The sequence below is a fragment of the Macaca nemestrina genome, chromosome 2 (genome assembly GCF_043159975.1).
Source record: "Macaca nemestrina isolate mMacNem1 chromosome 2, mMacNem.hap1, whole genome shotgun sequence".
Lineage (NCBI taxonomy): Eukaryota > Metazoa > Chordata > Mammalia > Primates > Cercopithecidae > Macaca > Macaca nemestrina.
Window position 1 is genome coordinate 164,151,131 of NC_092126.1, and position 22,030 is coordinate 164,173,160.

Sequence of the window (22,030 nt, forward strand, 5' to 3'; positions counted from 1 at the left end):
TATTTACTATTTAAGTTTGCAGCATTCGACATTGGTTAAATTGGCTGGAACTAAGAAGTATGTGGTGAGTTACAACTCCAGGGTCCTGGGGTCTTCAAACTCTCCCTACACCTTGAGACCTCGTTGCTGAGACCTGCAACCAAAGCCAAGCAGAATTTTGACTTTCCTTTCCCCTGTGGTTGGGACACTCTCTATGGTCAAGCTCTTTCCAGCTGCAACAGGGAACTGGGGCAGAGACAAACTAAACCCTTCTCAAATTGTGTTATGGAGAAAAAGTGAAAAGTGGTCAATTGAAATGCCACCAAATCTTCAAAAGCCATTGAAACCAAACTCCTATTTTATCAGAATTGCTGAGAAATTCACAAATTGCAAAAAGAAGCATGTTTTTGGAAAACTAGTAAATTTGGTAAAATCAATGAGTAGTTATTCAATAAGATTGTCAGAGGAATCCTTAAAATGTTAAAAATTTGGTAAAGCAAGACAAGACTAAAAACATAGTAAACAGAACTCAGCATTTTAAATTTTTATATGAAATGCTGACATATTGGCTATATTCATAAGATATAAGAAAACCAAATAATTATTGATCTTAGCTTTTGACACATTTAGTATGCTAAGAATATATCAATAAATATATTAAAAAGAACATTCCAGAAGGCTATATTTAAAGAGAGGAAATGTACGGTCATTGAGTGTGTTCAAAAAGATCATCTTGAAAACAATTTTAGAGAACTGTTAGAGTTGGTAAATGTGGTGAAATGACTGGGCAGTGAATTGATCCTTCTGCTCACCAGCTTTGGGCAGGATGGCTTGCTTCTGCCAAAGCAAGGCTCTGTAGAGGATGCAGTTGGTGTGGACTGTGCCACACCCTCCCCTCAAATGCCTGGGCTCTGAAGACGTCCATCCTTGAATACACTCTGAGTAAGGCATTATGGGACATAGCAAAGGACACTTGTCAAGCAGACCCTCTGTGGGCCATTCTGGCTGACTCAACACAACAGCTGTTGGTGAATTCCAATCTCTGGGGTCGCCAAATACCAACTTTTACTGGATTTCTGACCTGCATAAAAGTAGGTGGGGCAGCCGGGTTGGTCTTGGCCTCCATTGACAAAGTAGTCCACGTGTCCAACGGGAATCCGAATACCGAAATCTGAAAGGAGACAGAACTCCATTAACTTCTTTGCTTCAGGGAGTTGGCTGGCAGCAGACCTCAAACTCTGACCTCAGGAGCCCACCCACTGTCTGCCCCGTCACTTCTAAGTGCTGTGAGACTTCACAGGATAAGCCCTCAGACAGATTTTCCTTTCCTTTCCTTTTCTTTTCTTTTCTTTTCTTTCTTTCTTTTTTTTTTTTTTTTTTTTGAAACAGAGTTTCACTCTTGTCACCCAGGCTGGAGTGCAGTGGTGCGATCTCTCACTGCAACCTCTGCCTCCTGGATTCAACGATTCTCCTGCCTCAGCCTCCGAGTAGCTGGGATTACAGGCTCATGCCACCACACCTGGCTAATTTTTGTGTTGTTTTTTTTTTTTTTTAGTAGAGACAGGGTTTCACCAGGTTAGTCAGGCTGGTCTCAAACTCTTGACCTCAGTTGATCCACCCGCCTCAGCCTCTCAGTTTTCTAAAGGGATTTTTCATGCTAAAAGGAACCAAAGAGATTCAGTTGGTAAGATGCTCATATTTGCCTAAGAAAATCAAGAAAAATATCCTGTAACACAAGGTTTTGTAACTCAGTAAATGTTATAAACTTGGTAAATTTCCTCACTGAGTAGTATCAGTTTCCTTTTGAGTAATAGTTCAGGTAAACATGTTTGGGGTCACATTTCCACAGTCCCCCCTAAAACATATCTTTGTGCTCTCCTGAGTGGAAATAGGACACGGCTCCAGAGCTGAGGTAAGAGAGCATCTTCTGCCCTCATTGTGTCCCTGTGACCAACTCCTGGATGCTCCACTGTGGCAGACTTGAGCCCTCAGACTGGCTCAGGCCCAGCTGCTGAAGACCCCGACTTTCTCCTTCCTATCACCTGTCACTATTGGAAGAAAATGATTGTGTATTATTTGCTTACTGCCATCAACCTGGAGGTTAAGCAATGACCTAGAAGCCACCCTTGAGTCTTGCCTTTCCCTCATACCCCACATGCAGCCCTTCACGAGTCTAGTCAACTCTACTTCCAAAACATATTTTGAATCTGTCTACTTCTCTCTGTCTTTACTGCCACCACCTTTACCCAAGTCACCATCATCTCTCACCCGGACCCCTACTGCAGACACTCTCTAATGGGCATCCGGGCTTCCCTTGGTGACTCCTACGGTCCATGTAGCCTGTAAGCTCCATGTAGGCAGGGACCTCATTCAATGTGTTGATCATTGCTAAATTCTCAGCACCTGCCACGCAGCTTAATAAATAGTGATTGAATAAATATAATTTTTTCTTTTTAAGTCACATCAGGGAGAGGCTCCAACTTTGAAGGGGCCTGAGAGGCCTCGCTTAGATAAATGGGCACCTAATAAGTCACATATTTAGCAAATTTAAGGATAGAAAGGATTCACTTTTTTTTTTTTTTTTTTTTTTTTTGAGACGGAATCTCGCTCTGTCGGCCAGGCTGGAGTGTAGTGGCCGGATCTCTGCTCACTGCAAGGTCCACCTCCTGGGTTCATGCCATTCTCCTGCCTCAGCCTCCCGAGTAGCTGGGACTACAGGCGCCTGCCACCACACCCGGCTAAATTTTTGAATTTTTTTTTAGTAGAGACTGGGTTTCACTGTGTTAGCCAGGATGGTCTCGGTTTCCTGACCTCGTGATCTGCCCGCCTCAGCTTCCCAAAGTGCTGGACTTACAGGCGTGAGCCACTGTGCCCGGCCAGGATTCACTTTTTAAATGAACAAGCTTAACTCACCTAATATAGCTAGGATGAGGCCTGTGGGCTTTGGTTTCCTATCTGTGAAATAAAGGTGGGAAGAAGAGTTGGACAATATAACTGCGTGTGTTTCTTTCAGAATCATGAGTCTTAAATGCCAAAAAGAGACTTCTGACCACAGGAAAAGAGACGTGGACATCTCTCACTTGAGCTGCAAGCTCCTCTGGTCAGGGACAGATGTTATTTCTCCCTGCACCCACCACACTAAGCACAGACCTCATGGGCATTGGCTGCGGAGCAGAAATGAAGAGGAATGCCCCCGCCTTTCCCAACTGGTCAGAAGAACTTAAGTTGGTCATAACGGGTTGAGAGTTGGAGAATCTTTCCTGTGCCTGTCACTACTGGAAGAGGGATTCTTTTTCTTTTTCTTTTTCTTTCTTTCTTTTTTTTTTTTTTTTTTTTGAGACAGACTCTCGCTCTGTCCAGGCTGGAGTGCAGTGGTGCGATCTCGGCTCACTGCAAACTCCACCTCCTGGGTTCACGCCATTCTCCTGTCTCAACCTCCCGAGCAGCTGGGACTACAGGTGCCTGCCACCACGCCTGGCTAATTTTTTGCATTTTTAGTGGAGACGGGGTTTCACCGTGTTAGCCAGGATGGTCTTGATCTCCTGACCTCCTGATCCACCCACCTCGGCTTCCCAAAATGCTGGGATTACAGGCGTGAGCCACAGCGCCCTGCCCAAAAGAGGGATTCTTATTCTCCACTGGACTGAAGGGCCAAGCTTGTCATCTGGGGAGGAGGGAAGTTGTGACACGCCTGCCTGCCTGCGGGGGCCCAATCCCTTGGGACCAGGCACACCCATCCTAAAAAAGCTTCATGACTTTCCCATAAGTCAGCCAGACAGCAATGCCCTACCCAATACTGCTTAGCACACTGTTGTTGCTGCATTCGTTTGAATCAGAAAGTGAGATTCGGCCGGGCGCGGTGGCTCAAGCCTGTAATCCCAGCACTTTGGGAGGCCGAGACGGGTGGATCACGAGGTCAGGAGATCGAGACCATCCTGGCTAACACGGTGAAACCCCGTCTCCACTAAAAAATACAAAAAACTAGCCGGGCGAAGTGGCGGGCGCCTGTAGTCCCAGCTACTCGGGAGGCTGAGGCGGGAGAATGGCGTGAACCTGGGAGGCGGAGCTTGCAGTGAGCTGAGATCCGGCCACGGCACTCCAGCCTGGGCTACAGAAAAAAAAAGAAAGTGAGATTCATAACCAAGTACTTTTGGTCTGTGAGTGAGAATCCTCCTGCCTATGGTGGCTAAAAATACAACCATTCACCTCAGTGGTCACCGAGACAGAGCCAGAAGAGATTTTCAATATCATTTTGGTAAACTCCTCACTGTGCAGCAGAATCTCAGAGAGGGGGCAGGGCATCTCTGCCCAGGGTCACACAGCTAGATGCCAGCCTCCTAGGCGCTGCCTTGAGCTCATTCCCTCACGCCAGGAAGGTCACCCCAGCTCACTGTCAGTGTCTGTGTGGATGGCTTCCACGAAGAGGGCATCTCCGGCATCCAAGCGCTCCTCCACACTGGCGCTGGTGTACTCAGGTCCAGCGGGGTCCAGGCCTGTGAGAAGAGACTGATATGAGGGACCACTTTCCTCTCAGCTGCAGGAACATTCATGGACCCACCACACACCCACCACTTCCAGTGCAGATCGTAGAGCCTCCCTGAAAAGACCCAAGGGTTGGGAGAATTAGCTGAGGACCATCTTCCTCAGGAAACCCCACTCTCTGTTGTCTCTCTAGAGGTAACCTCTCAATGACCCAGTTTCTCTGGCTCTAAGATGAGCTTGAGGCTGCGCGTGGTGGCTATGCCTGTAATCCCAGCACTCTGTGAGGCCGAGGCTGGCAGATCACGAGGTCAGGAGATCGAGACCATCCTGGCTCACATGGCGAAACCCCGTCTCTACTAAAAATACAAAAAATTAGCCGGGCGTGGTGGCGGGCGCCTGTAGTCCTAGCTACTAGGGAGGCTGAGGCAGGAGAATGGCATGAACCCAGGAGGCAGAGGTTGCAGTGAGCCGAGATCATGCCACTGCACTCCAACCTGGGCAACAGAGCAAGACTCCATCTCAAAAAAAAAAAAAAAAAAAAAAAAAGAGCTTGATAACACCAATTATTTGATAGAAGTTAATATAATGTAAAGCTTGTTACTGCCTTCATGTAGTAACAGCAATAGCTACAATTTCTTCGAGCAGTAACTATGGACCAGGCTTTACGCCAGGCAGTTTTACACACTGTAGTCCTCACCATAACACAGTGATAACTGTGAATACTACTATTCCCATGTCTCAGTTTGGATCTCTTCCCTTCCCCTACAAAAAGCAGACCCTGCCACAAGAGTTCAAGGTAGATTTGGGAGAAAGTCTCAGAAAGCATGGTGAGGGAGTGGGAAAGCAGGTCAGGAAATAAAGGAAAATAGTAGTGAGTAGGATATCCCCATGGGCTTTCGCCCCACTGGAGTGCCTCTGTGAGAATCTGTAAAACAAGACCCAGAATTGTCCCACTGAAAGGCCAGGAAGCTGAGGGTTTTTGCCATACAACTCCAGTCCCTTATTAACTGAGAGTGGCTCTGGAAGCATAAAGTCCTCCACACTTTTACATGTATATAGCAAAATTGTGTAAAGTTTATTTCCACAGTGGGCCAAGGAGATGTGGGCTGTTACCACTATTTTACAGATGTAGAAACTGAGGCTCAGAAAGAAATAGAAGGGGAAGTGCTTGCCAGAGCAATCAGGCAAGAGAAAGAAATAAAAGGCATCTAAATAGGAAAAGAGGAAGTCAAATTGTCTCTCTTCATCAATGAAGAGAACCCTAAATGTTTGACCAAAAGACTTCTAGACCTGAAAAACAACTCCAGCAAAGTCTCAGGACACAAAATCAATGTACAAAAGTCAGTTGCATTTCTATGCACTAAGAACATTCAATCTGAGAGCCAAATCAAGAATGCAATCTCATTTATGATAGTCACACACAAAAATAAAGTACCTAGAAGCACACCTAACCAAAAGAGCGAAAGATCTGTACAAGGATAACTCTAAAACCCTGCTAAAAAAAAAAAAAAAAAAAAAAAAAATCACAGGTGACACAAACAAATGCAAAAATATTCTATGCTTTTGCATAATATTTGCCAAAGTATTCTGTATTCTATGCAGGGTTGGAAGAATAAATATCATTAAAATATCCATTTTGCCCAAAGCCATCTACAGATTCAATCCCTACCAAATTACCAATGTCATTTTTCACAGAATTATAAAAATCTATTCTAAAATTTATATGGCACAAAAAAGAGCCCAAATAGCCAAGGCAATCCTGAGCAAAAAGAATAAAGCTGGATGCATCACACTACCCAATTTCAAACTATACTATAAGCCTACAGTAACCAAAACAGTATGGTACTGGTACAAAAATAGATACATAGGCCAATGGAACAGAATAGAGATCACTGAAATAAAGAAGCACACCTATCACCATCAGACATTTGACAAAGTTGACAAAAATTAACACTTTTTTTTAGAGAAAAAGATACCCTATTCGATAAATGGTGTGGGAAAACTGGCTGACCATATGCAGGAGAATGATTCTGGACCCATAGCTCTCACCATATACAAAACTTACTCAAGAAGGATTAAAGACTTAAATGTAAGACCTCAAACTATAAAAATCCTAGAAGAAAATCTGGGAAATACTCTCCTGAATATTAGCCTTAGGCAAAGCATTTATGACCAAGTCCTCAAAAGCAAATGAAACAAAAACAAAAATTGGCAAGTGAGACTTAAACTAAAGACCTTCTGCACAGCAAAAGAAACAACCAATGGAGTAAACAGACAACCTACAGAATGGGGGAAAATATTCACAAACTATGCATCTGACAAAGGACTAATATCCAGAATCTATAAGGAACTTGAACAAATCAACAAGAAAAAACAACCCCATTAAAATGAGGGTGAAGGACATGAAAAGAGACTTCTTGAAAGATGACATACAAGTGGCTAACAAACATATGAAAAAATGCTCACCATCACTAATCATCACCCCGTGATATACCATCTCACACCAGTCAGAATTGCCACTATTAAAAAGTAGAAAATAAATAAATAGATGTTGGCAAGGCTGCAGAGAAAAGGGAATAGTTATACACTGTTGGTGGGCATGTAAATAAGTTCAGCCAGTGTGGAAAGCAATCTGAAGATTCCTGAAAGAACTAAAAATAAAATCACCATTTGACCCAGCAATCTCGTTGCTAGATATATACCCAAACAAAAAGAATTTCTTCTACCAAAAGGATACCTGCACTAGTATGTTCATTGCAACACTATTCACAATAGCAAAGACATGGAATCAACCCAGGTGCCCACCAATGGTAGACTGGATAGAGAAACTGTGGTCCACATACCCTATGGAATTCTACACAGCTATAAAAAAGAATGAAATTGTGTCCTCTGCAGCAACATGAATGTAGCTGGAGGTCATTTTCCTAAGCCAATTAATGCAGAAACAGAAAACCAAATACTGCATGTTCTCACTTACAAGTGGGAACTAAACATTGGGTGCACATGGACACAAAGATGGGAATGATTGGCACTGGGGATTCCAAAAGGGGGAGGAAAAGCAAGGGGAAAGGGTGGAATAACTGCCTATCAAGTACTGATTGCTACTTGGGCAACGAGATCATTAGAAGCCCAAAGTTCAGCATTGCATGCTATACCCATGTAATAAACCTGCACACGTAAACCCTGAATCTAAAATAAAAATTTTTAAATAAGAAATTTAAAAATAAAAAGTGAAAAAAGAAATACATGGCCTCTCACATTGATATTAGAAATCATGCAATAATAACACACACCATTTTATACAAAAGAACCACAATAAATAAATTTCAGTGGTAATAGGTGACTTGATTGTAAGAACAAAGGCTCCATACTCCCCTCTGCTTGCCTTAGAAGAGGCATTTTCAGGGAAAGCTTTTCTATCTCTAAAGCCTGGAGGATGGGCAGGGATGAATGTTACCTGTGATCTGTCCCAGCTGGCCTCCGAAGAGCTGTCCCACCATGCCCCCAACGTGGGCCCCCAGGCTAACACCAATGATGTGGATTGAGGATTCTGACACACCCAGCACCTAGAAGAGCAGGGGCAGTGAGCTCCCCGTGGGCCACAGAGTCTGCTGGCTTCGCAGTGGCAGGCTTTCCCCGAAAGCTTCAGAAGCCGAGGCCCTGGGCATGACAGAACCGCCACACTTACTTTGGAGGGAAAATGGACAGCACTCTCATCATTAATCACTTCTTCTCTTCCTGGGCTTCCCACCCTGACAACCCACTCACTCTCCTTTTGGTGCCCAAAGTATGTGAGTAATGACCACGGCCATTCTCTCTTGAGGGACAACTAAGTACCAGGCCATCTGCATTCGCTGTCCAATGTGCCATGACACATTTTACAGAGGAGCAGTGGGAAGCTCAGAATGTTCAATAACCTGCCTAAGGTCAGCGCTGTGAGTGGCAAAGTCAAGATTTGAACCCAAGACCACCAAGCTACCCGGTGACTCTGTTTCCACCCTAAGCCTCCTCAGGCAGTGCTTTTGTCTTTCTGACCCTCTCTCCTCATACGCAGCCCAAACTCACCTGAAGCTCTTCTGCACCTACCAGGAGTTTATTGAGGAAAAGGCAGATCTTGAGGCTCAACTTAATCACATTTTTCACAGCTAAGAAGTAGACCCCTGTAGACCCATAAATCCAGTCCACGACAATCACATTAGCATTCGTTGCACGCAGAAGAGTTCTAATGAATTTATCAATCCAGGAAGGCTTTGTTCCTAAAACACTAGAGAGGGGCCCAAAAAAGGATGGAGAAATTACCCACCAAGTGGATACTCATTGTCATTTAAAACCTCTATTAATCCCAAACCCAGAAAAGAAGTCAAAACTAGAGGAGTTTATTACACAGCACTTGGAGCATAGGGAGGACACAATTCCAAAGTTGTCAGCCCTTCCGCCAGCACATATGCAGTCTTTGTGTAAATTATAAAACTTTGCCTTTTGTTCCAGGTAGAGGCAACCTCATGCCAGGGTTCAGAACTCAGGTTGGATTTCAGCCCCATCAGCCTTTTGTCAGGCACCTTTGCACAATGCATAAACCACATAAACTGTATACATTGCATCGCTCCATTTGTGTTATTTGTGGAAAGGAAAAGATAGCTTTGTGCCCTAGAGTTAAGATTTGCAATCTTAATTCTCATTCTAAAATATAGGCTCTTTCTTTGTGGACATTTTCTTTTTTTCTTCTTTCCTTCTCTGTCTTTCTTTCTTTCTTTCTTTCTTTCTTTCTTTCTTTCTTTCTTTCTTTCTTTCTTTCTTTCTTTCTCTCTCTCTCTCTCTCTCTCTCTCTCCCCCTCCCTCCCTCCCTGCCTTCCTTCCTTTCCTTTCCCTTCCTTTCCTTTCTTTTCTTCCTTTCTCTTTCTTTCTTTTTCCTTCCTTGTTTGTTTCTTTCTCTCATTCACCCATCGATTTATTCAACAAACATTTATTGAGTATCTATGGGCCAGGCAGTATGCTAGGTGCTTTCCAAAAAATAAAGACAAACAAGATATCGTCCCTATCCTTCTGGAACTTACAGTATAATGGGAGTTTTCCAGGAAAAGGAAAATGATAGAAAAATGTTTAGAAATCTTTCCCAACAGATTGGGATCAGGAAATAAGTTTTTTGATGGCTCCCAGTATAGAAGCAAAGAGAGCACGCTCATGCGGGCAGAGAAGTGCGGACTGGGTGTGTGCCAGAGAATGGGGTTGCGGGATTTAAGAGCAGACAGAGTGCCTCGCCTGACGGAGCTCTCCACCTCTATTAGCTATCCCTGGGTGGGAGGTACACACTCAGCCTTGGAAAGTGGTCGAATGTAAGCTTTGCTAGAGGAGAGGCTTTGGCACAAGAGCAAGGAAGCAAGAAGAGAAGCCTAAGGAAACGTGGCTGAGTCCTTGGAGTCCAGGGATCTGAGAGGCAGAGACAGGCCAGAGATCAGGAAATGGTGGTCCTTTGTGCATGGCCTTTGTGTCTACCTTTTCATTGGGTGCCCCGAACTCTACTTGTTCCATGGTGCTGTTACTTTACCATATTCTCTCCCTCTTTCCTCCCATAAACCTTTCTCTATTTCTGGGCTTATTGATGGGCTTTGGAGAAAAGCTGTTCAAAGAAAGGATGGTGATTGGAATTGAGACTCAGTGACTGTATATTACAACAAAATGTGGACTGGAGAGTGCCAGAGAAATTGAAGAAGAGAACTACATAGCTCCATCACACCCATAACCTCTGGGTATGATGGAAGTGGCACCCACAAATGGAAGTTTCTTAGGTCATAAAACCAGGGAAGAAGTGAAGAAGGGGAAATACAACCCTGGGTAATAAAGGCTCTGTGTATGGAGATTTGTCCAGAGTCACAGACATGTACTGTTTGTGAGTGTGTAGACAAGACTGGCTGGGGAAGTACGATACATGACCAATAAGAATGAACACCATGTGTGCATGTTGACATGAGACCCATCAAAGACAGCAGGACATGAGGGATGGAACATGTGACCTTTGGTAAACTCATTCTTCCCTCTTGTTCCCCACTAACTTCTTATGGTATTATGGTTACTTGATCATTCGTAGCTGAGAGGTCCTGTTAGTTAGTTAACTCCCACCTGAATCCATGGATAATTAGTTTGGTTCCCAGAGTGGCATTGAACCCAGAGTTTTGGAGGTCACTGCTTCCTTCTACTAGCTTCCCACAGTTAGGATTCGAAGGGACAAAGAGGAGAAACTGGACTTTGAGATCGGAGCCTTCAAAAAGGTTGGCGCTCTGGAACTCAGCGCACTTTGGCTGTGGGGTAGGAGGTGCATCCCCTGGAGGAAAATAAAACAAACGAGAAACATCCAAATGTGAGGTCATCTGTTCTTAGAAGGAAGAAAGACAACCTTGGAAGGAAGCAAGAAACAGGGGCCTGCAGTCATGGGGTTTATTATACATCACTTAGTGCAATAATCACTCATTTATTACAGCCTGCATCACTTCTGTAATGAAACTCTGTGAATATTTTTCATGCCTAAGGACAAAATAGCAAGAGAAGAGATATTGCTCAACTAGATGAGCTTAAAGGCCATGGTGAAATGGCTGTTGTTCTGGGCTGAACTGAGTCTCATCCCCCAAAATTCATATGTTGAAATCTTAACCCCCAATACTTCAGAATGTGACAGTATTTGGAGGTAGGGTCTTTACAAAGGTTAAAAGGAGTGCAACAGAGTGGGCCTAAATCAATATGACTATTGTCTTTATATAAAGAGGAAATTTGGACACAGACAGAGGAAAGACAATGTAAAGACACAGGGAGACAGTGGCCATCTACAAGCTAAGGGCAGGGGCCTGGAACAGATCCTTTGCTCATTGCCCTGAAGGAACTAACACTGCCAACATCTTGATCTCAGACTTCCAGCCTCCAGAACTGTGAGGCAATACATTTCCATTGTTCAAGCCACCCAGTCCACAGCACTTCATAATGGCATCCCTAGCAAACTAGTAGAGAAGTCTAAATAGAACCCTGGTCAGCCAAATGAACAGTTGCCCTGGGGACTAGCCTCACTCTAGTCTGAACACTCTGTCCCAGAAGGATTTCCAACCCCTTAGCCCTGCCTAATCACTTCTTGTCCTTATGAGCAGTCAAGAGCCCTGCCATAGCCTTCCAGTGCCCAGCCCATGGCCTAGAGAGATGGTAGAGAAGAGCCTTAACAAGCCCCATCTACTTCACAGCACCTTACAATAGATACCTTTACAATGGAAATTCTCTGGCCAAGATAACTGTAGGCCTTTAAAAAACACTGAACAGAAAAGGCAACGTGAAACTCCTGCTTCCCAGGGAGCTGAAAATCTGGCCCATTTTCAATACCTAGCATCCCACCCTGATCCCCACTTCTGTGATGCAGAGGTGTGGTCCCTGACTTCCATGCCTCCCACAGGGAGACTGGCAGGAGCAGCAGGGTGCACGCTGACCCACAGAACAGGGCCCCACACAGCATTGCTGCCACCAGACAAAGTGATTCACAGAATCAGAGGTTCAGAGGAGAGGTCCGGATTGCAGACTTTGGTTTGTGTGGGCCCCTTTGTCAAGGAAGACGTAACTTTAGGTTTCTGGAGTGATCATCTGCTATCAGAGGTAACTGGGAGCCCATATACAACCGGGGTGTGGATCTGGGATGCTCTGGTGTATGGTGCTATGAGTGTGGAGAATACCTCAAACCACGAGGCCTTCTGGAGCATCGCTGAGGTAGACTAGAGGTTTCCCCATCACTGCTTCTGAGCCCCAGACTTTATCCCCAATCCCCTTGCAGAGCCAGACCAAGCAGACAGGTTTGGAGGCTCCTGGGAAGAAGCCCACTCTGAGAGTGCGAGCCCTAAGCTCTTCAGCCTGCGGTTTGAACTCCCACAGCACATGAGAGAGCTAATGCCTGACTCCATCCTTTTATCAGCCTCCCCCAGCGTTTGGCTCTTTAAAGAAAAGATGAAAGGACTGTGCTTCAGCATGAGACGTGAACCACATTAATGAGTCAATCTGCTCTGTTGTTCACATAGGGAAGCCTGCATCCATCAGAGAGTCTGAGTCCTTTTAAATAACCATAATATGTCACAAAGCAGGCCCAAATAATCACCAAAGAATCAATATCATCTAAATAAAATGTAACAAAACTAGAAATCAATAACAAAAATTATTTTAATATACATTTGGAAATGTAAAAACACCCCCTCCCATTTTTTCCAACAAGACAAGCCCATCCCATGTGCCTGTGGTATTTTTACCAGCCCACACAAAGAGAAGCTCCTGGGCACAATTCCTCATGGACATATATTGCTGAAACTTGTTCAAGATTTTTAAAAATTTTTTATATTCAGGTAAAAAAATATATAAATTATCATCTTTACCTTTTTTAAGTGTACAGTTCAGTGGTAATAAATACACATATATTCTTTTCTCCTCTTCATTCCCAACTCCTCTCCCCTTCTCAGCCTCTGGGAGCCACAATCTACTACTCTCTATCATCATGAATCCACCTTTTTAGCTCCTGCATATGTGTGAAAACGTGATATTTGTCTTTCTGTTCTTGGTTTATTTCACTTAACACAATGGCCTCCAGTTCCATCCATGTTGCTGCAAATGACAGGATTTCCTTCTTTTTAAAGGCTGAATAGTATTCCTTTGTGTATATATACCACATCTTCTTTTTTTTATTCATTCATCTGTTGATGGGTTCTTAGGTTGGTTGGTTCTATATCTTGGCTATTGTGAACAGTGCTGAAATAAACATGAAAGTGCAGATATCTCTTTGATATACTGACTTCCTTTCCTTTCTTTTGGATATATACCCAGTAGTGGAATTGCTGGATCATATGGAAGTTCTATCTTTAGTTTTCTGAGGAGCCTCCATCCTATTCTCCATAGTGGCTATACTAATTTACACTCCTACCCACAGAAAAACACCCTTTTAACCTTTTAAGGAATGTATGGGTTAAAGAATAATCACAATGAAAACTACAGAATATTAAAAACTAAATGACAATAAAATCAACACATATCAAAACTTGCAAAGAGTGGCTAAAACAGCACTTGGGTTGTTAAAATAATTACTTGGGAAGCCATTAGACTGAGGCAGCTCTAGTGCTTGAGTTCCTATAGAAGCTCACCAAACCTCAACTCATAGTGAACAGCTATGTCCTATGAGGCTTAAGCTTTAGCACTCAGAAGCTGCCAACTAACCTAGGGACCTTAAGGTACTGCTCCACTTTAATCAATCAAATATTTTCTTTGCCTTGCTCCATAGGCACCTTATAAAATTTCTTCCTCATACCCCTTTGGTGGAGCCCTGAGCCACTTGCAATGTGAAGCTGCCCAAACCATGAATCACTGTTTGTTCAAATAATCTCTTTAAAATTTTAATGCGCCTAAGTTTACCTTTTAATAGGGAAAAATGTATACCCTTACATGCAAATGTTAGGGGGGAAAAGGGAAAGACTCAGATTAAATAAGTTAATATTTTAACTCAGAAAAGAATACCACAGTAATCCCAAATAAAATATAGGGAAAGAAATATAAAGGTAATAGTTGAAATGGAAGAAATAGAAACTAAGGAAATATGAGCAACATTGGTAGCAACTAGTCATTACAATTTCTCAGGCTTTGCAAAGTTGCCTGGGATGTCTTTGACTCTTCCCTGTCTCTCACTTCCCACATACAATTGGTAAGTTCTGTTAGCTTGAACATCAGAATGAAATATTCAGAATCTAACCCTTCTCACCACCTTGGTCCAAGCCATCATCATCTCTCACAACCACTGCCATAGCCTGCAACTGCGTTTCTTGCCCTCTCTTTTGGCCCCTTCAGTCTATTTGCAACACAGCAGTCAAGATTTTTCTTTAAGTCGGTCGAGTCACGTTACATCTCTGTGCAAAAGTGTCCAAGCCTTTTCACTCAGATAGAAACCTGAAGTCCTAACAACGGACTGTAAGGCCCTAACTGAGCTAATCCACCCCACTCCAAGAGTCCTTTGCCTTATGCTAAAATCACTCACTTTTGCAGCCAGTTATTCTCCTGGCCCTTCCTCACTCTAGATGGCTTCCTGCCTGAGGGTCTTTGCCCGGCCATTCCTTCTGCCTGTAATGCACTTCCCTTATGTATCTACATGGCAGTTCCTTCCCCTCCTTCAAGTCTTTGCTTGTCAAGTGCTCTCTTCTCTATTCTCACATCCTATTTCAGTTGTAACCTGCTTGTGTTCCTCACCTCATTTCTCTCAATCTTCCTTACCCTGGTCTATTTGTTAGCAATCATCACCTTCTAATCTACTATGGAATTTGCCAAGTTATTATACTATTGTCTATTGGTGGTCAGTCCACATTAGAATGTACTTTTGAACAAAGCAGGGGTTTTTAAAATCCATTTTATTCACTCTACTGCCTAAAGAAGTAGCTGTCACACACGAAGAGCCAGTACTCAAAACTAGCTCTTGAAAAAGAATAATGAGCTAGACGTACTTTTGATAAGACAGAATAAGAGAAAAAAGGGAAGGTACAAGTAAACAATATCAGGAATAAAAAGGGGATATAAATACAGACAGTAGATTTCCTTAAACCATAAAAAAGTTTATATGTACCCCAAAACTGAAAATACTGATATTTTGCTAGAAAATGGATAATTTCCTAGAAAAATGTAACTTACCAAAACTTAGTCAAGAAAGGAAAAACAGAAAATCAAATGTAAAACTATAGCATAAAGGAATTGAAACACTAGTTTCAAAACTATCCCTCAAAAAAAAGTCTAAGAAGCCTGAGAGTTTTACAGAGGAATTCTATAAATCCAGCAATCCCTAGCTTACACATGCTGTTCCAGGAATAGAAAATGGGAGACAGGATTCCAGTTCATTCTATGAGAATATCCAACATACCAAAACTGCACAAGGACAGGCGAGAAGAAAAACTAAAGGCTACTTTCATGTATGAACATAAACAGAAATCTAAGATAAGATATCAGCAAATCTAAATCCATCTGGGATAACAAGACCACAAAGTATATCATGGCCCAGCAGGGTTTGCTGGGTCAATTCTTTGCAAAGAATTAAAGTTTATTTTAACATTAGAAAAAGTACTAATGCAATTCACATATGAACAAACTAAAGAAGAAAAATCATATGCTCATCTCAATGGATGAGCAGAAGAAAAGAACGCTTGACAAAATTCAACACTCTTTAACATAAGAAAGGATATCTACTAAAAGCCTATAGTAAAGATTAGATTTACTGGGAAACATTAGAAGTATTCCATCTAGAACTGGGAACAGATGAGAAATGTCTGCTACCACTGCTTCTGTTAAATATTGTGCTAGAGGTCCTAGTCCTAACCACTGAAACAAGACAATACAATGGGATAAAAGTTATAAAGTTTGAAAAGGGAGAGAAGAAAATTGCCAGTATTTGAAGCTGAAAAATAGGGAAGCAAATTCAGATACTGACTCTACCTAGCCACCACTCCAACCAAAGAACAGTGACAGCTGAGTATCTGGCCAGGCTGACCAGAGGTTTACAAACAATAGAAAGGAGGGGTGAAGAATGAAATACTGGCTTGTCTGAGTCTGAAAAGAGCCTATAGTTTTCTGTTCTTGAATCTTTGACACTGAAGAAATGTTAGAGAAGGGTGAGTAAAGCCTGGTAACACCCATGTTACCATAATGGGAAGTGACTCTCAGGCATATATGACAGAGCTCCCTTCACCCTCCTGGGATGCTCGTGGTTCCCATGGGTGGCCTCTGTGATCTGTAAATGCTGGAAATGTGCTCCTCTACGCTGCCACCTGCATCTCTCTCAGCTGTGTTCTGTAGATTGGTATCCCCTACGTGCTTTTGTTTCATAGAAGTGTTATTTTGCTAAAACAGTTTTGATTGTGTGACCTGGACCAAGAACGGATGGGTGCTCTGGCAGTGACAGAGTTGGCACAAAACCATATCAGACACTTTATCAAATGTGGAGATGACAGAGGAACCATTGGTGCATGTGTCGGGAAGTGGGTGCCCTTCTCCAGGCTCCTCGGGAGGACACTGCAGGAGGGGAGGAGGGCGGAGGCCCCCTCCCAGTAGCTGACTTGAGGGTGGCTCTGCCATGCATGCAGGGTGCAGTACCACCTTCAGGTCCAGGCTGGCCTTGGAGAGGTTGGTGTCACAGGCTGCTTCTACTCAGCTGTCTCTGCCGCCAGCTCAGCACTATGGGCCCCTGAACTTCCTGCCACCCCCTTGAGCCCTGGGCTCCCCACAGACAGAGCTGTGCCATCAGATGACCTGTGGATTGAGGCATCAGCAGCCAGGAGTGTCTTTGAAATGGGCCAACCTCTGGAACCCTTCTTTGGCTGAATTGTTTCAGGATGAGTGTCATTTAATCAATCTGCCCTAATGTCAGGAAGTAGAGATGAGGACTGCAGGCCGCTCAATTTCTTTCTTCTCAGTTACCAAGACCTTTGGCTTATTGAATGTGTCCTGTGTGTCAGGGCCTGGGTGAGGCTCTGGGGATTCCAGGATGAAGAAGACGCCAGCCATAACTGTCCTTTGGGAGCTCAAAATCTAGCGGAGAAGGGGAAAATAAGCCGGAAGCCCCACAGCAAATAGGGATGTAAGATCTGTGACCAGGAAACATAGGTACTGAGAGAACACACAGAAAGGCCATCTACCCCAGATGGAGGAAGACTTGTGCACCCATCTGGAGGAGAGGACTCCTGAGCCGGCCTGGAAGCTCAAGGGCCAGGTTGATCAAGGAGCTCAACAATCTCAAGCTCCATAGTCCAAGGAAAAGCTGGGTGTGACTGGGGTTGCCATGAAAGATTGTGTGGGCACACAGTCAGGAAAGTGAGTGGAGGCTGAACTTCCAAGAGGCCCATGTGGGTCAGCTACTGCCCTTGTGTGACAGCAGGCACCTGGATACCTCCTGAACCTCCTCCCTCCCGATCATTTGAGCTCTTCCTTTCCTTTACCTTGAGCTCTCTGCATCCGGCATCCTCTTTATTTCCACCTACTTCATCTAGGCTGTCTGAAGACAATTATATCCTTTTTCCTTTTCCCTTTGGCATATTTCTATCCCTGCCAGCCACACACACATACACATACACACACACACACACACACACACACACACACACACACACTCTTCTATCTCTGCCTATCCATCAACTTACTTACTTTCTGAGATAGCCCTGCTAAAAGTAAGAATAAGGAACATTAACTAAATAAATATTGTTGCTGTTGACAGTGGGAAAGGAAGAGAAGCAGATGGGAAATAGAGAATACTTCCCTGGGTAAGTGTGAAAAGAAAGACACGAGAGACAAAGGCAAGAGGACAGGGCAAGGAAACACCCAGGTCCTGCTAACATGTTTTCATAAGCCCACTTCCTGCCCAGAGCATCTAGAATGGTTCCCACATATGTGGTTGGAACCTGATCAGCTTCTGCCCTGATCCTAACCCTGCTACCTGGTTCCGAATTTCTGAGCTTCTCTTATCTGTGTGACAGAGGCCCCAGGCTTACCGGACAGATGAGCTTCCAAAAAGAGTTTGATGCCAATTTACTCTTAGTCCTCCCACTCCTCAACCTTCAAACCAGGACAACTAGCAAATGCCTTCCAGCCCCCAAGGAGGCCTGGGGCTCCTGAGCAGGGACAAAGTGGGCCTGCCAAGCCCACTTCTCAGAATGGGACCCACAGCTCTCCTAGGCGATACCTCCCACCTTCTCTCCAAGGTGGCTCATGACAGCCCTGCTTCCTCCACTTCCATCAGCCTAGACAACCATTTGCTAATAGTAAAATCGTAAGGGAATAAGCAACTGCAAAAGTCAGACCCTGTCCACAGATGATCTCATTCAGTCCTTACAGCATTCCTATCTGGTAAGGATCATCTCCAACTACAGGTAAAGAAAGCCACTTCCTCAAGGTCACATAGCTACAAAGAAACAGAGCCAGGATTCCAGTCAGGGTTAGCCTGACCCAGACAGAGCCTACTTCCCATCAGCTCAACCCATTGCCTCCTCTAAGCAGCAATGCAGCAACATTCACTGGACATCTGTGGTATACAGAGCACAGCACTAAGTATGCTAAAAGAGACAGAAACCTCAAATCCTCGCCTTTTAGGAACAAATAACTGAGGTAGGAGAAAGCACATACAGAGCTCAACAGCACCTCTGAGAAACCACCCATGAGTGCAAGGAGAGCATGCAGTCACCTAAGTGGAACTTTGTAGCAGGGAGGGGTGTTGAGCAGAAAAATAATGAATACAAGGGAGATAGGAATACAGAAGCCCCCTTGGAAGATGCAAAGAACAGAAATCAATCCAAAGGTGATGTGAGCAACTCCAGGCAGAAGCAATGACATATTCTAGAGCCAGGGAATGAGAATTAAATGTCCGGCAGAGAAGAAAGAAAAGCAGCCTGCTGTTGGGAGCAGAGGGAGGGGATTTTTCTAAGGGTGAGGTCACCACCAGAGTGAGAAGAAGTCTCCTGAGAACTTCTGAGAACCCAAAGCAGGGCAGGTTAATTTGCTATGTTAGGCAAGTGGGATCAGTGCGTCAGTTCTTTACTGGGGACAGATAAATGCAAATTGGCATCTGAGGGAAGTTTTCCTAGGGGCATCTGGGGTTAGCAGGGACTAGTTCCCATCACCCAGCTGGGATGACGAACCACTTGAGTTAGGTTGCCGGATTAGAAAGGACATCTAACAATCTCAGTGACAAAATCATTATTAGTTTGGAAAACCTACATTTTAAAATTAAATATATCTTAGAATGGTGGATATTTATGGGATGAAAAATGAATATCTTAGAATTAACCAAATTTTATTTTCTTACAGTGAGTCCTGGCTTGTGCAAGGTGAAAGGGGTTTTTTATGTGGGTTTTAGAAAAAATGAGTCGGATAACCAGGGAAAGTTCAGGTTCTGTGACCTGTTTACCATCATTCTGATTATGATAAAAGGGTTTTTTTCCCCCCCCTACTCTTTTAAATTCACCTCAGAAGAGGCAAAAGGCTTTTAGGGGACCTTCCAAAAGTTGGTACTGCATAAGTAGTTGGAGATATATGATCATTGGCTGAAATAAGTTCCTCCCAAGGCCTGAGCCCTGGCTTACCTGAACTTCCAACGCTGAGCCACAAAAGTAGGCCCCCCACCCAGAAGCGGCTCTTCCAGGGACCTGGGGGCATTGCTGAGCTGGAAATCTCAGAGCTGGTATGGAGTAATTCCCTAAAGCCAAAGAGATCACATAACCCAGCCTCTCAGAAAACACCCACGTGGATTTCACTAATCATTAACTAGCCTCATGACCTGAAAAGGAAAAATAAATTCTTCCTTATTTATTTAAATGCCAGAGTTTTCGGTTTCTTCTTCTCAATGAAAATAAATACACTTTCTTTTTTGTTAACCAGAGTGCATTGAAACACACTGTCCTTCCTCTTTGAGCCAAACATGATCAGGAAACTATTTCCTGCACCTCTCCCACTTCCCATGATAGGATGTTACTAATAACCAAGGCAGAAGTCCTTCATCTCTGGGTGACCAGAAACCCCTCATCGTGTTGGAATTATCTGTGGACATGTGTGTCTCCCTAGAAGATTCTGAGTGACTTGAAAGCAAAGGCTTTCTCTTTTCATTTTTTAATCCGCAGTGCCTAGCACAGGACTGAAATAATAATATATTTTAAGTGTCCATTTAATGGACAGAAGGGAAGAAGATAAAGTTTCCCTCTGGAGAGTACTATCATTTTGTAGAATCTTGGGGCTAGAAGTCAAGTCCAGCTTTGGAGATGTTCAACTTCCTGAATTCACAAAGAAACTGAATATTAGAAAAGAAAATGACCTATAGAGATCACATTGGTGGAAGTGGCAGAGCCGGGCCTGGAACCAAGGTGGTTCCAGCACCATATGGCCTCTCCACCCAAAGGAGTGGCAGAAACCACAGAACTATTTCTAGGCACGTCAGTGGGGCTGGGGCGGAGGGCGGGGCACTTGTCTGCCATTCCCTAAATCATAACACATTGCTGTTAGGCAGACAGCCCACCAGCAGGGCCAGGATCATCTTTTCTGAACAATAACTCTCTGAGGTGAGTATTAATAACTACTGTATTAAGTACAAATTACTTAACTGTGATAATTACACAGTTAATAATCACAGATAAGTACAAATTACTTCTCTGTGACAGAAGTTAAGTAATGTGTATTAAGTACAAACATTTGTGTTTTACACAGCTGGTAGGGCACAGAGAATTTAAGTCATTTGCCTGAGATCATGCAGAGCTGTGATTTAAAGCAGGATGAGCCAGCCTCAGAATCCATGCTCTGAGCAATGATACTGTACAGCAACAACTCCTGAAGAGGCACTGGGACCATGCCATCATGGCTGAACACAGGATACGATTATTTTGGAGGGGCTAGCCCTTACTTCCCCTTGTGCGCACGATCTCACTGCTCAAGTGTTGCTGCAACCAGGAAGGAGTGTGGCAATAAGTAGGGCACAGCAGAGGTCACTACTGAAAGCAGTCTTGATGTTAGAGATGAAGCCGAGTGTATGAGTTTAGGTCCTCGGAGAAGAAGATGCCAAGATAAGACAAGATATACAAGAGATTTATCGGACTAACACCTGTAAAGAATAAAAGGTGCTAGAGAAGGCAGGAAGAGCCTTTAGGTTGTGGTGCACATCTGACACCTGTGAAAGAGAACGGGCAGGAAACAGAGGATTACATAGGAAGAATCTCGTGCTGCAGCACAGTTTCTAGAATATTCTGATCAGGCCAACGGGGACTCCTCAGGCCAAAGTCTTTTGTGACAGCAGATCTGTGTTTTGTAGAAATGAGCCTGCATTAGCAGCCACATCCTGCTTAGTCATTAGCTGGGGTCAACCTCCCCACAAAGACAGAGGTAGATTTAGAAGGCAGCAGCTGGAGCTGTCAGTCAATCATTTTCCTACAGCAGGAGACCTGAGGGCTGTTTTCCTGGCCGCCCACACCGTGGCCAGAGATAGTTAATCCCGGGTGCCCTTGTGCCTGGCATGAACACAGCTGACACTGAGAGAGCACTTTCACTTTCTTTCACATCCAACATCTAGCACAGTGCTCTCCGAGCGGGGTCAGAGTGGTCCCTTCCAGAACCACCTGCCTCACAACCATCCAATTGACTTGGGACAGACTGCTGGACCCACTCCAGACACACAGAATGAGAATCTTTGGAACAGGGCCCAGGACTCTGCAGCTCCAGCAGGCTCCTCGGGTGATTGCTAGAACCGCTAGCCCTCTGTTAATACTTACAACAGCCATGCCCATTTCACCAGTGGAGAAACTGAAGCTCAGATAGGCCAGGGGCCTAGGGACACTGCTTGAGAGGGCCAAGGCGAAACAAGATATGCAAGAGTTTTACTGGACTAAACCTCGTCCTTCTGAAAAGTGAGATTACATGTTTTAGAAGGTGAGGATGAGACCCTTCTACCTGGAGACACTGAGAGAGCCACAGTTCATATTCAGTGTATGCTGTCTGTCTCCCCCAAGGAGAACGTCAGCTTCAGAAGGGCAGAGTCCTGGCCTGTTTTGCTCACTGAGATATCCCA

At 44.1% G+C, this 22,030-nt stretch overlaps 1 protein-coding gene across 1 annotated transcript in view; it reads right to left on the reverse strand.

The window, feature by feature from the left end:
* Positions 1-19,700, reverse strand: part of LOC105470426 (phospholipase A1 member A) — a 32,974-nt gene extending 13,274 nt beyond the window's left edge. Inside the window, exons 1-6 of the mRNA XM_071092372.1 lie at positions 19,566-19,700; positions 10,579-10,780; positions 8,548-8,725; positions 7,919-8,027; positions 4,371-4,472; positions 1,061-1,150 (exon numbers count right to left, since the gene is read on the reverse strand). Coding sequence (XP_070948473.1) covers positions 1,061-1,150; positions 4,371-4,472; positions 7,919-8,027; positions 8,548-8,725; positions 10,579-10,780; positions 19,566-19,638 — 754 coding nt within the window. The 5' untranslated portion in view covers positions 19,639-19,700. The remainder of the gene's footprint in view (positions 1-1,060; positions 1,151-4,370; positions 4,473-7,918; positions 8,028-8,547; positions 8,726-10,578; positions 10,781-19,565) is intronic.
* Positions 19,701-22,030: the final 2,330 nt, after the last annotated feature.